This window comes from Bubalus bubalis, chromosome 17, assembly GCF_019923935.1.
Source record: "Bubalus bubalis isolate 160015118507 breed Murrah chromosome 17, NDDB_SH_1, whole genome shotgun sequence".
Taxonomy (NCBI): domain Eukaryota; kingdom Metazoa; phylum Chordata; class Mammalia; order Artiodactyla; family Bovidae; genus Bubalus; species Bubalus bubalis.
Window position 1 is genome coordinate 55,287,289 of NC_059173.1, and position 13,613 is coordinate 55,300,901.

Sequence of the window (13,613 nt, forward strand, 5' to 3'; positions counted from 1 at the left end):
GCACCAGCTCCGAGCATCCTGTATCATGCATCGAACCTGGACTGGCGATTCATTTCACATATGATATTATACATGTTTCAATGCCATTCTCCCAAATCATCCCACCCTCTCCCTCTCCCACAGAGTCCAAAAGACTGTTCTATACATCTGTGTCTATTTTGCTGTCTCGCATACAGGGTTATCATTACCATCTTTCTAAATTCCATATACCCGGCAGGCAGATTCTTTACCACTGTATCACCCATCACTAATCCTACCTAATCTCAAAATCCAGTCCAATTCCCAGCTCTTTATAAATGCTTCTCCCAACTCTTCTTCCTCACATTAAGTACTGTTGATCCTCTGTGCCAGATGTAGTGAAATTTTTTAATACATATGGTGTCCTGAATTTTATTTTCACTGCCAGACTGTCCACTCCAGTTGCCAGCAGCTGTGGTACTAAGGGGTGATGGCAGGAGGGACGGGGGCGAGGGCTTTGTCTTCCACCCTCTCCATCACCATTCAATTCTAGTGAAAAACAAACATGTAAACAACAACCACAGCAGCAAACACAGCCCTGGACAAGTCTTCAGCCTATTCTAATAAGAAGCCACAGCTTAGTCCCTTTGCATAGTCCAGGAATTACCGTACTGGGCATGCCATCAGGAGTCTTTCTACACTGTGATATATTCTGTACAGCTACCTTCTGAAACAGAGATTTGACAACAGTATCTCCACCATGAAAATGTCCGCAGTCTATCAGTTTAAGAGGGGAAAAACCCAATCTGCATCTTGTGACAAAGAACCCCTTCTTGGTCTGCCCAAATCCACCTTTCCAGGTTCAGTGTAAATATCACATTTTCTATGAAACTAACCAAGTCGGGCATAAGCACCAGCATTCTTGTCTTTATGTTCTCTTAGTTTCTACGTTGGCTGAACGTATTTTGTGTATATGTCCCCCAACTGCTAAATATGCCTTTCAAACACAATGTCTCAAAAAGTTTTTACCGACAGCAGCTAGCACCTAAGAGACATTTAATTAAAAAAAAAATTTATTAAAAGAGTATATGTTGGGACTTCCCTGGTGGTCCAGTGTCGATGCAGGGGACACCAGTTTGATCCCTGGTCTGGGAAGACCCCACATGCTGAGGGGCAACTAAGCCTGTGCACCACAGCTAATGAAGCCCGCATAGCCAGAGCCTGTGCCCTGCAACCAGAGAAGCCACCGCAACGAGGAGCCCTTGTACCACAACAAAAAGTGGCCCCTTCTTGCCTCAACTAGAGCAAGCCCACACACAGCAATGAAGACCCAGTGCAACCAAAAATAAATACATAAATCAGATTTTTTTTTTTTTAAAGGGTATATGTTGTCATTCCAAATAAACATGTATCTTAAGGGGCCCTATCTTAGTTTTCATTGTGACCTCCAAAGTCACAGATTTCCAAGTCTAAAATTGTTTAAGAGTTAGCAAAATCAATTTGGAAAACTAAGTACCAAGTTGCTGACTCCTGTTCTTGTTTCATGGGGGCTGAATGGCGTTGGAAGTAGCAATGCGTTTCCCTCAGAGTCTCTGAATTTAAGGTTGTTCCCTCTAGTTACTTTTGGTACCACTCCACCGAGAGAATAGAGATGCTGCTTTGGTGGAAGCCAGGGGAGACACATTTTGGACCTGCTTTGGGGATGAGCAGGCTCTGGTGGCATGCTGTTCCAAGGAACTGCAGACAACCAGCAGGGAGCATGAGGGCCCTAGATGTCTGGGTGGGGAGGAGGAGAACCCAGTTCAGAAAGAGGTGGGATGAAAACACCTGTTACAACTGGCAGATATATCTGCGGCCTTTGTGACGTGTCTTTTTTTTCAATTGGAGTGTAATTGCTTTACCAGGCTGTGTTAGTTTCTGCTGTACAACACCACCAATCAGCTATGGGTATACATATATCCCCCTCCCTCTTGAGCCTCGCTCCCACCCTCCCATCCCACCCCTCTAGGTCATTGACAAATGAATGGGTAATGAAGATGTGCAATATATATACACAAGGGAATATTACTCAGCCATAAAAAGAAACATACGGTCATTTGCCATGATGTGGATGAATCTAGAGTCTGTTATACAAAGTGAACTTAAGTTAGAAGGAGAAAAGCGAGTATCATATATTAAGGCATATATATGGAATCTAGGGACTGTCCTGATAGCTCAGCTGGTGAAGAATCTGTTGGCAATGCAGGGGACTCCAGTTTGATTTCTGGGTCAGGAAGATCCCCTGGAGAAGGGACAGGCTACCCATTCCAGTATTCTTGGGCTTCCCTGGTGGCTCAGACAGTAAAGAATGTGTCTGCAATGTGGGAGACCTGGGTTTGATCCCTGGGTTGGGAAGATCCTCTGGAGGAGGGCATGGCAATCCACTCCAGTACTCTTGCCTGGAGAATGGACAGAGGAGCCTGGCGGGCTACAGTCCATGAGGTCACAAAGAGTCAGACACAACTGAGCAACTAAGCACAGCACACGAAATCTAGAAAAATGGCAAAGGTGAACCTATTTGCAGGGCAGGAATGGAGACACGGAGGTAGAGACCGGACCTATATGACACTTCAAAGTTATCAATGCCTTCACAGCAGGGGAGCCAAAAATATCCAAGAAGGAAAAAGGAAATGAATGAGTGAATAGATGAAAGGGACAGAATGAGAACAACTAATACGAAGTTGCAGTTGGGTCCTTTGGCAATGCCAATGGCCAATCAACTCCGAGTGAGCATGGAGACCCTCAAGCCTAATGTCCGCTCTCCTGCAGCAAGGCTCTGACCTGAAGTCAGAAGAATACTAGAAAAGAGCAATGTAGAACAAACCAAATGATGCCCATATGTTTAGAGAGAAGGAACATTAAATTCAAACTACACTATCTAAGGGGCTTCCCCGGTGACTCAGACAGTAAAGAATCTGCCTGCAACGCGGCAGACCCGGATTCGATCCCTGGGGTTGGGGAGATTCCTTGGAGGAGGGAATGGCTACCAACTCCAGTATTCTTGCCTGGAGAATTCCATGGATAGAGGAGCCTTTCAAGCTACAGTCCATGGGTCACAAAGAGTCTGACATGAGTGAGAGACTAACACTTTCACTTTTTCATGCTATCTAAAGAACTAATAAGTACTACATATCTAGAATGCTCATTGAAATTTTAGAAAGAAAATTTCTTTAAATATTAGAGGATTTATAAGGACATAGAGGTGAAAAACATCACTAAAACACATTAATATCAACAGACCAGGCCTCACCAACTAGTTTCAACAATAAGGATAATAATCCCTAAAGTTCCACTTTCAACTTTCCCAACTTCAAGAAAAAAAAGAGGGTTCATAATACAGAATCTCTTCAGATTACTGTAACTTTAGCCAGGTGGACCAGATGATGGAACAAAGGGATGGAATGATCTCCTTCCGGTATGTTCTATGTTGTTCTTGCTGGTTAGTTGCTCAGTCATGTCCGACTCTTTTGCGACACCATGGACTGTAGCCTGCCAGGCTCTTCTGTCCGTGGGACTTCCCTGACAAGAATATTGGATTGGTTTGCCATGCCCTTCTCCAGGGGATTTTCTTGACCCTGGGATCAAACCTGCATTGGTAGGTGGATTCTCTACCACTGAGCCACCAGGGTATATATGTTCTATAGGTTTTACATAATATGAAATAGGTCACCCCTGTTCTAGGCAACAGCTCCATGTAATTTTGAAAATTGCTACAGTCCAAATATTCAGGACATCCAATACAAATTTAAATACACAAAGGACATTGATAGGTAGTTCATAAAAAGGGGAACATTAACTTAGCAAACATAAAAAAATATTCAACCTCATAATCAAAGAGAAAAATGAAAACAATGACACCGACTTTTACTTAATACATTTGAAAAACTACTGTGAAAATCACACAGGGATTCTAACATACTGACAATATCTACTAACATCCATTAAAAGCATTTAAACTTACTTAACCCATTAACCAACATTTTGTAATCTATCCTAAAGAGAAGAAAAACTATAAGAAAAGTTACATATGAACAGAAGAATTCATTGTATTATTGTTTGCACCTGACTCCCACTTGTCTAAAAGCTAGGGAGACTTACGTAAGGAGGAATACTAAGGTCAATTATGGGACAGTATTCAGTTATTATAATAAGAGCTAAAGTTATACAACAATATAGTAGATATGGGAGAAAAAAGATATGATATAAAATTATACGTATAGTCAGACTACTATTAGGATAAACAAGCATACGAGAAATCTAAAAAGAAAAAACCAAAAGTTATCTATGGTGTTTGGATTGTGGTTGCCTCTGCAGTTAATTATAACATTTATAATTTTTAAAAGTTAATTAGGTCTCAAAACAAGTAAGTGTATTGGTTCCCTTCTTTACTGGACAATCTGTGAGTGCTTAAACCATCTATTTGCACATGAATGATTTTCACACATAATTGCATTGATAGCAATTCCTTTCTCATAATTGGTTTCAGGGGAATTAAATCTGACATTTTTGATGTGATGAAAAAGGTAAAAAGAATGGCTATTTGACCCACAATTTGCTCCTGCTTTATTTATTTATTTCTCTTAACTTACTGTTACTTTTAATCTTCAGTTTCTTCCTACCACTTTTGATTTGCACCTATTTCCCAAAGACAGTAACACTTGAGGGAGGACAATGAAAAGCTATGACAAATCTAGACAGCATATTAAAAAGCAGAGACATCACTTTGCCTACAAAGGTCTGCATAGTCAAACCTATGGTTTTTGCAGTAGTCATGTACAGATGTGAGAGTTGGACCATAAAGAAGGCTGAGTGCCAACTAATTGATGCTTTTGAATTGTGGTGCTGGAGAAGACTCTTGAGAGTCCCTTGGACTGCAGGGAGATCAAATCAGTCAATCCTAAAGGAAATCAACCCTGAATATTCCCTGGAAGGACTGATGCTAAAGCTAAAGCTCCAATACTTTGGCCACCTGATGCAAAGAGCTGACTCATTGGAAAAGACTCTGATGCTGGGAAAGATTGAAGGCAGGAGGAGAAGAGGGTAACAGAGGATGAGATGATTGGATGGCATCACTGACTCGATGGACACGAGTTTGAGCAAACTCTGGGGGGTAGTGAAGGACAGGGAAGCCTGGCATGCTGCAGTCCATGGGGTCACAAAGAGTTGGACACGACTGAAACACTGAACAACAACAATGACAAAAAAGTAACTGAGAACCTCAGCAGTGATTCCTCGAAGGAGAAGACCCCTCCTGTCTCCCCACCAACCACTGCCCCCTTTCACCCAGCCCCTCTATGGAGTCCTCAGACTCCCCCACTTATATTCAGTTCAGTTCAGTTTAGTCGCTCAGTCGTGTCCAACTCTTTGCGACCCCATGAATCGCAGCACGCCAGGCCTCCCTGTCCATCACCAACTCCCGGAGTTCATTCAGACTCACGTCCATGGAGTCAGTGATGCCATCCAGCCATCTCATCCTCTGTCGTCCCCTTCTCCTCCTGCCCCCAATCCCTCCCAGCATCAGAGTCTTTTCCAGTGAGTCAACTCTTCACATGAGGTGGCCAAAGTATTGGAGTTTCAGCTTCAGCATCAGTCCTTCCAATGAACACCCAGGAACGATCTCCTTTCCAATGGACTGGTTGGATTTCCTTGCAGTCCAAGGGACTCTCAAGAGTCTTCTCCAACACCGCAGTTCAAAAGCATCAATTCTTCGGTGCTCAGCTTTCTTTATAGTCCAAGCTCTCCGTTATTCAATAATATATATTTTTTTAATTTGGAAGCTGCCATCTTTTCTAAGCTTACTGATGCTTTTCAATGTTTCCCACAAATAATAAATTGAATGCAGTCAACTGTTAATAACAGAAGAATGTGTGGGTAAAGGATCTCCAGGTATGTTTTATACAATTCTTACTTTTGCAACTTTTCTCTAAGTTTGAAATTCTTTGCAGAGAAAAGTTGTTGTTTTAAGTTCCACTAACTTAAGAAATACTGTATCACTGTGTTGTGTACCTAGAACTAACACAGTGCGGCAAGTTAATTATATGTTAATAAAAATAAAAAAATAAATAAAGCATTACCTGTATTTTTCCTCTCACAAATGTGGTGATATCGTTCTCATTTTCAAAGATGGAAAGTGTCTGCAGCAGATTCTGCTCCAGCCATTCCCAGTGTTCAGTGATTTCTTTTCTGGAACCACCTGCACAAACATAAAATGGTAATAACGAACGTCAGCATGTAAACAATACTTACAACCCAGGCTCATCCCATGCCTATGTACTGCCATCAGCTCTGCCTTCTGATACTTTCTCTCTGTCAGAGGAAGTCACACAGAAGAGGTTGAAAGATGTATTAGATGTATCCAAGATGTAAAGATGTATCCAAGAGTAAGGATAGTGTATGGTCACATCTGACCAGGTGAGTCCAGAAACTTTGGGGACAGTCTTTTAGGGTGGGAAGGCAGCGACGTTTCTCCCATTCCCTTTTCTGGGTTGGGAACTTAGCCCTATCTTCTCTTCTCCCTCCGGGAATCTGCACTTTTCAGGGCAAGGCAGATCTTGTCAGGAGACCAGGTTACAGTTGTTAAGTTGCAACAATACGAGGCCTTCGGTATGCCCCTGGAGATCAGATGTAACCACCTCCTATAATGGGCAAAAAATGATCCTCCCTGCCTTCAATTATGAATGAGATGTGAAAATGGACTATCACTAGGGAATAGCAGCCCTGTTCTCACCAGCGCCGTGGCTCTGAAGTGTAATGGGATGAGGTCATCCTCACAGCCTCCCTCCAAGTCAGAAACAAGAAGCGAGAGTCATCTCGCCGGCCAACCTGCAAACTGAATCAACCTAAGCCTGGGAGAGTAGATAACAGGCACCCTGCTCTCTGCCCACAGCTGCAGGGCAAAACAGGGATGCCAAGCCAATGTCATTGTCGAGACACTAGAACAAATTCCTTTCTTTTTTTTCTTGCCCTGCAATTGTTAATGACCTTGCAAAACAGTTTGTTAGAAGCCATCCCTATTTTATAAATTTTATGTACTATTCATTCCAGAATTAAAGAAAGATTTTGCAACTCTACTAATTGACTCCTTCAGATGTCTCCTTAAGATTTCCAAGTTATCTTTTAATTGATTTCTTAAAAAACAGCTTCTCTCTGTTTCTTTGTCAGCAGTAACTGGATATATCTCAGAATCTCACTCTGTTAACTGACTGGGAAAAGCAGGAGATATAAATGTGTCCACAGTGATACTCAGAACTGTGAGGAACAGGACTGAAACCTCTTGGGGAATAAGAGGCACTGTTTGGAGAGGGAAACGGCAACTCCCTCCAGTATTCTTGCCTGGAGAATTCCATGGACAGAGGAGCCTGTAGGGGGGCTACCTACAGTCCATGGGGTAGCAGAGAGTTGGATATGACTGAGTGACTAACACTTTCACACTTGGAAGGTTTTCAGATCCACTGGTCAAGGAAAGGCAAAACCAAAACAAACCCACATGCATTTTCTTTTACTCTGAGCCGAAACACCAAAACTGCCCACGTGGAATGCTTCTGTAGAGGATAAAGAATAAATCTCTGAGTTAGGAGGCCAAAGAGGCTGTCTGGGGCACTTCACAGGCTCTTTCCACAGCTCACTCTTTCGGGGTCACAGTCAACCATGTGGAAAAGCAATCGATGACTCTGCACTACGCTGTCACGGCAAGAGCTGAAGCTCATGAAACCCGGGTCCCCCTCCCTTTCTCCCAGCAGCCAACTGGGTGCCTGTAGACAGCCTGCTTCATCTTTCTTTGTCTCAAACTCTTTACATGTAAAACGGAGACACATAAAAAAAAAAAAAACACCCTATTCATTTCAGAGAAATGTTATTAAAAAATCACATGGAATAATGTCTATAGATACACTTTGTAAAGTAGAAAATACTGTCCAAATGCAAAATACAATGCTCATTTGGAATATTTTGGGAATGAGTCATTCTGGAGTTAGCCAGAGAGTTTTAAAACATTTTAGATCTTAAAATTTTAAATAGGCATTGGAAAATTTTCTAAAATATACTGTGTCCTTCCTTGCCTGTAAACAGGTCACCACCATCCCCAGCTGCGGCTGGCTGGGCGATACAGACAGAGCCCAATCCAGAGTCGACACTGGCCACGTGCCCTCCCCCCCGCCGTCCCATCTGTGCCTGCTGGCAACTGTTAGATGTCCGCACCTCAGGACACAGGCACTTTTGGGGACTCAGGGGACCGAAGAACTTCTGCAGACCCAGCGGGTGCAATTCCCAGCCTCTGATACTGCCTCTCCTCCGCCCTGCCTATGTCGATAGTAGATATGCCTTCCAGAGGCTGGTTTGCACACGTCCCTCGGCTCAGCTGGGACAGTCTGCCTGTGGACTGGTATACCGCCCTGCACTGCCCTTTACCAGGTGGTCATACCAGGTACCTGACCTGGGAGTCCCTGTTAGGCCGTGGTGGCAACTGACCGCAAGTCAGCCTCCTGTTCCTTGGTTATCCTGCATGGAACCCATCAGCTATATGGCCCAGGGCAGCCCAGCTGTGCCTTCACCTTTGCACACACTGCCTGCAGTTTTCGTGTGCTTATTCATCTAGGCCCACCCTGCCACCCCCCAAAACACACACACACTCAAGCCACGGTGGAAACGGTATATGTATAAGCACACTCATTCAACAAACGTTCACGTCTGCCTCCAGTTTTCATGGGTATTACATGAAGGTCTTCACGACTGGCCCTCGTTTTGAAGTAGCCATCTGAGCACTCCTATATCGAAGTTCAGGTTTTCTACCCACGTTCTTTCCCCTTCTATTGCCTTCTTTGCTGTTTTACGACCTCCTGCTCATCGGTGTGCCCCACTGTTCCATCATTTCCACAGTCTCTACCTGCCACCCCCTAATGCCATTCTCACCACTGGCTCTTTTCTCTACTCCTCATTGCCTGGGATGTAAATCCCCGCATTTCTGTCTGTGATCACCACCGATGTCCCCTCTCCACCCCCCACTGTTGCTTGTGTTCCTTCATTTCCTGTGGCTTCTCTCATACTAGTCACTGTCACATGAAGAGGCTGGCCTTTTGGAGTCATCAGCAGCCACTTACAGCTCCCTTTACAGAAGAAGTGTTGAGATGGCAAATTTCAGTATCTTTATTTTTTGTTTGTTTTAGATTAATTTATTAATTTTAATTGGAGGTTTTTGTGGTGGTTTTTGCCATACATCGGCATGAATCAGCCACGGTGTACATGTGTCCCCCCATCCTGAAACCCCTCCCACCTCCCTCCCCATCCCATCCCTCTGGGTTGTCCCAGAGCAGCAGCTTCGGGTGCCCTGCTTCATGCATCAAACTTGTACTGCTTATCTGTTTTACATATGTTAATATACATGTTTCAATGCTATTCTCTCAAATCATTCCACCCTTGCCTTCTCCCACAGAGTCCAAAAGTCTGTTCTTTACATCTGTGTCTCTTTTGCTGTCTTGCCTATAGGGTTGTTGTAACCGTCTTTCTAAATTTCATATATATGTGTTAATATACTGTACTGGTGTTTCTCTTTCTGACTTACTTCACTCTGTATAATAGGCTCCAGTTTCATCCACCTCATTAGAACTGACTCAAATGCATTCAAAGGTCCGTCTGGCCAAGGCTATGGTTTTTTCCAGTGGTCATGTATGGATGTGAGAGTTGGACTGTGAAGAAAGCTGAGAGCCAAAGAATTGATGCTTTTGAACTGTGGTGTTGGAGAAGACTCTTGAGAGTCCCTTGGACTGCAAGGAGATGCAACCAGTCCATTCTGAAGGAGATCAGCCCTGGGATTTCTTTGGAAGGAATGATGCTAAAGCTGAAACTCCAGTACTTTGGCCACCTCATGCGAAGAGTTGAGTCATTGGAAAAGACTCTGATGCTGGGAGGGATTGGGGGCAGGAGGAGAAGGGGATGACAGAGGATGAGATGGCTGGATGGCATCACTGACTTGATGGACATGAGTCTGAGTGAACTCTGGGAGTTGGTGATGGACAGGGAGGCCTGGTGTGCTGCGATTCATGGGGTTGCAAAGAGTCGGACACGACTGAGCGACTGAACTGAATTGAACTGAACTGAACATTCCATTGTGTATATGTACCACGACTTCTGTATCCATTTGTTTGCCAATGGACATCTAGGGTGCTTCCATGTCCTAGCTATTGTAAACAGTGCTGCAGTGAACACTGGGGTACATGTGTCTCTTTCAATTCCAAATCTCAGTATCTTTAGTATCTTCTTTGCACGATGCTTTGGGCCTGCTTCTGTGCTACCAAGGAGGTTTCAGGTTTCTTCTGGCTATATCCAGGCCCAAGGTTACAAAGTTCCAGAAAACAGGGTAGTAGATAAGGAAGAACTCTGTATACCATTATAAGAAACCATTATCAGCATAAATGAGAAAAGAAAAAAACACAGATGCTATCAGCCAACAGTAGTTTCAGGAATTAACTATGGATTCTGATCCATACCCAACAGACACTTGCCAGGGAGAGGAAGGGAAATATACCTTTTACATTTATATTTACTTTGCAAATGCACCATATTCTCTGATCACTTTCCTAAAGGCACACAGAATAAATGAGGACAGGTTTTTAAGGCTCCAGGCTCTGGAGACAGGAAATACGAGGATGCCTACCTAGAAGGCAGGGCTGGATTCCTCCCCCAGCGGACAAGGCACATTCTAAAGATGCCAATCAAGTAAAAGTTCTCTCTGAAAGCAGGCGTCCACTTCCCATCTCAGAGAAGGGTACTGCTCAGAGATCACAGAGCAAATGTCCTGCTAACAGTTTAAGAGCAACTGACACTGTTGCCAGATCACCCTTTAGAAAAGAGGGAGACTCCAAGAGAAACATGTTGGAAACCTGAATGTTCCTTATATCCGGCTCTTTCATTTCTCAAGAAAGTAAGCCCAAGGGCTACAATGTTTAAGAGCCTGGAACTTTGCTTCTGTTACTATGTAAAGTGAGGTAAAAGGAAGCTCTTCTGCCATGACTCTCAGAGAGGGCTGGTCTATTTACCCAACCGTTTGGGCAAAATGTGTTAGGCACTCAGAAGAGAAAGGAAGGACTTGGCAGTCGACTTTCTGGCAAGGCTGCTTCGACAGAGATACAGCAGGAACAACAAGCTGACCCGATGTGCAATCAGCTGAAACAACAAAGAAAGCTGTGTCGGGTAGGAGAAGCCTTCAGGAAACCCAAGATAAAGCTTTTTGCTACGGGAAAAACTGGATCAACACTTGAGGGGCTTAAGAGTATTTAGAAATTAAATCTGGAAAAATGAGAATCTTTTACTATTTGCAGGGTTGTGTTTTGTTTTCAGAATGCTATGCACAGGCCCTGTGTGTATATTTGGGCAAAATTTAAACACTACCTACGATGATGGAAAATACTAGTCTTATTTCTCATCTGGTTTGAGATGTACCTAAGAGTACAGGAAGTCCACTTGAAATAAAAAGACAGAGGTATTAAAATGGGCCCACAAAATGGATTCAATTGTATCTGGCCTCTGAGGATTAAGAACAAAGGTGTAAGACTTCACTGGTGGCGATTCACTGGGTATCTTTTGTGGTGCATGACTGACATCAACAAAATTTGGTTCTGGGACTGCAGTACTGACTTAAAAACCTGAATTCAAATATATCTAAGATGGTATATTTCCTCTGATCAAGAGGGTACGTATGCACATGTATGTCTGTGTCTAGGCAAAAAAAAAAAACACCTCTTGTATATATATGTCTGTGTCTAGGCAAAAATAAAAACCTCTTGTGACAAGGCAGAAAACAAAACCAAGCAAAGCAAACTCACTAAACCTCCCAGGGATTAAAAAGCAACCAATCTAGTATTTTCAGATACCAGAACAGGCTGCTTGGATCCCAAAACGGATCCAGTTCTCAAAAGAATTGTGCTTGAAGCTACTTAAATAAAGGTGAAAGGGAACCATCTATTTTATGGCCTCAGACACAGGCAACCTTTAGCCCCAAAGATGATAATGTTGTAATTTAAATACAAAATAAAGGATAGTACCCAATATGCCTGAGTGTCACTTGCTGTCTGTTGGATTTACAAAGCCACCACGGTACTACCTACACCCAGAAAAAGGACAAACTTGCCTCTGGAGAGGACAAGAGATACAACCCCAAAATAATGCACTGATTTAAACAGTTTTGGAAACAAAAGGGAAATTTATGGTTTAAAAATCCACATCCATCGACATGTATACACTGCTGTATTGAAAATGGATAACCAACAAGAACCTACTGTATAGCACAGGGAACTCTGCTCAATGTTACATGGGAGCCTGAATGGGAGGGGCGTTTGGGGGAGAAGAAATACATGTATACGTACGGCTGAGTCCCTCTGCTGTTCACCTGAACTATCACAACATTGTTAATTGACTATATTCCAACATTAAATAAAAACTTAAAAATCCACATCCAATTAAAGCTAAAATTTTAAACAAGTTAAGCAGTGATAATGATGTGTTTTCAATTACTTATCTGTGCTTATTTACCAAGACCAGGTGCCACGATTTCACCATAGACATGTAATCTCACAGCAGTCCTACAAGTGGGTCCAATTACCCTCCTTTTACAGATGAGGACGCTGAGGCTTCCACATCCTATGAAATCAAATTTAGATTTTTCTGCCCCCAAATGCTTGCTCTTCATTGCTACAGTTCCACCTACTGACATATTTTAGAAGTGAGGTTAAATATCCCTAGAGGTTAGAGTATCTAGAGTAATACACAGCCTGATTATCAGTGAGACAATATTACATAATAGCTCAGACCACAGGCTTTGATGTCAAAAAAGTACACCTGGTTTCAAACCCCTCCACACCAAACAGAAGTTCTGTGACCACGGAAGTTACTTAACCTCTCTGTGCTTCAGATCCCACATCTGTAACATGGGGGTAACAACACCTACCATAGGAGCTTGTGCTGGAGATTACGGACAGTAACACGTGTAAAGTGCACAGCACAGGTCTAGAATACATCAATACAAAGCACTAACTAGCTACTTTTGCTATTACCATCATAAGCAAGAAAGCACAAAGATCTCATCTTGAAATGTGATGTAGAAGATATTCTGATGTTGAAGATATCATTTCTCATTTCTGATGTCACAGCACTAAAAACCAGCTGCTGAACTGGTACCTGACTAGCGTACATTCAGCACAAATCTCTCTGGCCCTGACACCATTATGTTTAGACTTCAGAGTGTACGTATGATTGAAGTAAAGCAAGCCTAGCAATCCTTGTCTAACTATTATAAGCTTCTTACATAACTCTGCTTACAGTCTCTTACAGGTCATAACAGTGTGCTCATAGCTTTGTAATCACTTGAGAAAAGAGAGGCTCAGGTAACTCATTCAACCTGGGCAGTAAGAATTAGTGGTTGATGTCAGTATTTTAGGAGAAGGCAATGGCACCCCACTCTAGTACTTTTGCCTGGAAAATCCCATGGATGGAGGAGCCTGGTGGGCTGCAGTCCATGGGGTCGCGAAGAGTCAGACACGACTGAGCGACTTCACTTTCACTTTTCACTTTCATGCATTGGAGAAGGAAATGGCAACCCACTCCAGTGTTCTTGCCTGGAGAATCCC

At 43.1% G+C, this 13,613-nt stretch overlaps 1 protein-coding gene across 11 annotated transcripts in view; it reads right to left on the minus strand.

Moving 5' to 3' along the window:
- TBC1D9 (TBC1 domain family member 9) overlaps positions 1–13,613 on the minus strand; it is a 123,569-nt gene that overhangs the window by 47,887 nt on the left and 62,069 nt on the right. For 9 of the 11 annotated variants that reach the window (XM_025268099.3, XM_006079246.4, XM_044930457.2 and 6 more), the window contains exon 3: positions 6,072–6,190. In XM_025268099.3, the coding sequence (XP_025123884.2) occupies positions 6,072–6,190 (119 nt within the window). Of the gene's footprint in view, positions 1–6,071; positions 6,191–7,483; positions 7,539–13,613 lie in introns of all 11 variants that reach the window. The other 2 variants (XM_025268097.3, XM_025268098.3) reach the window with 1 other exon arrangement.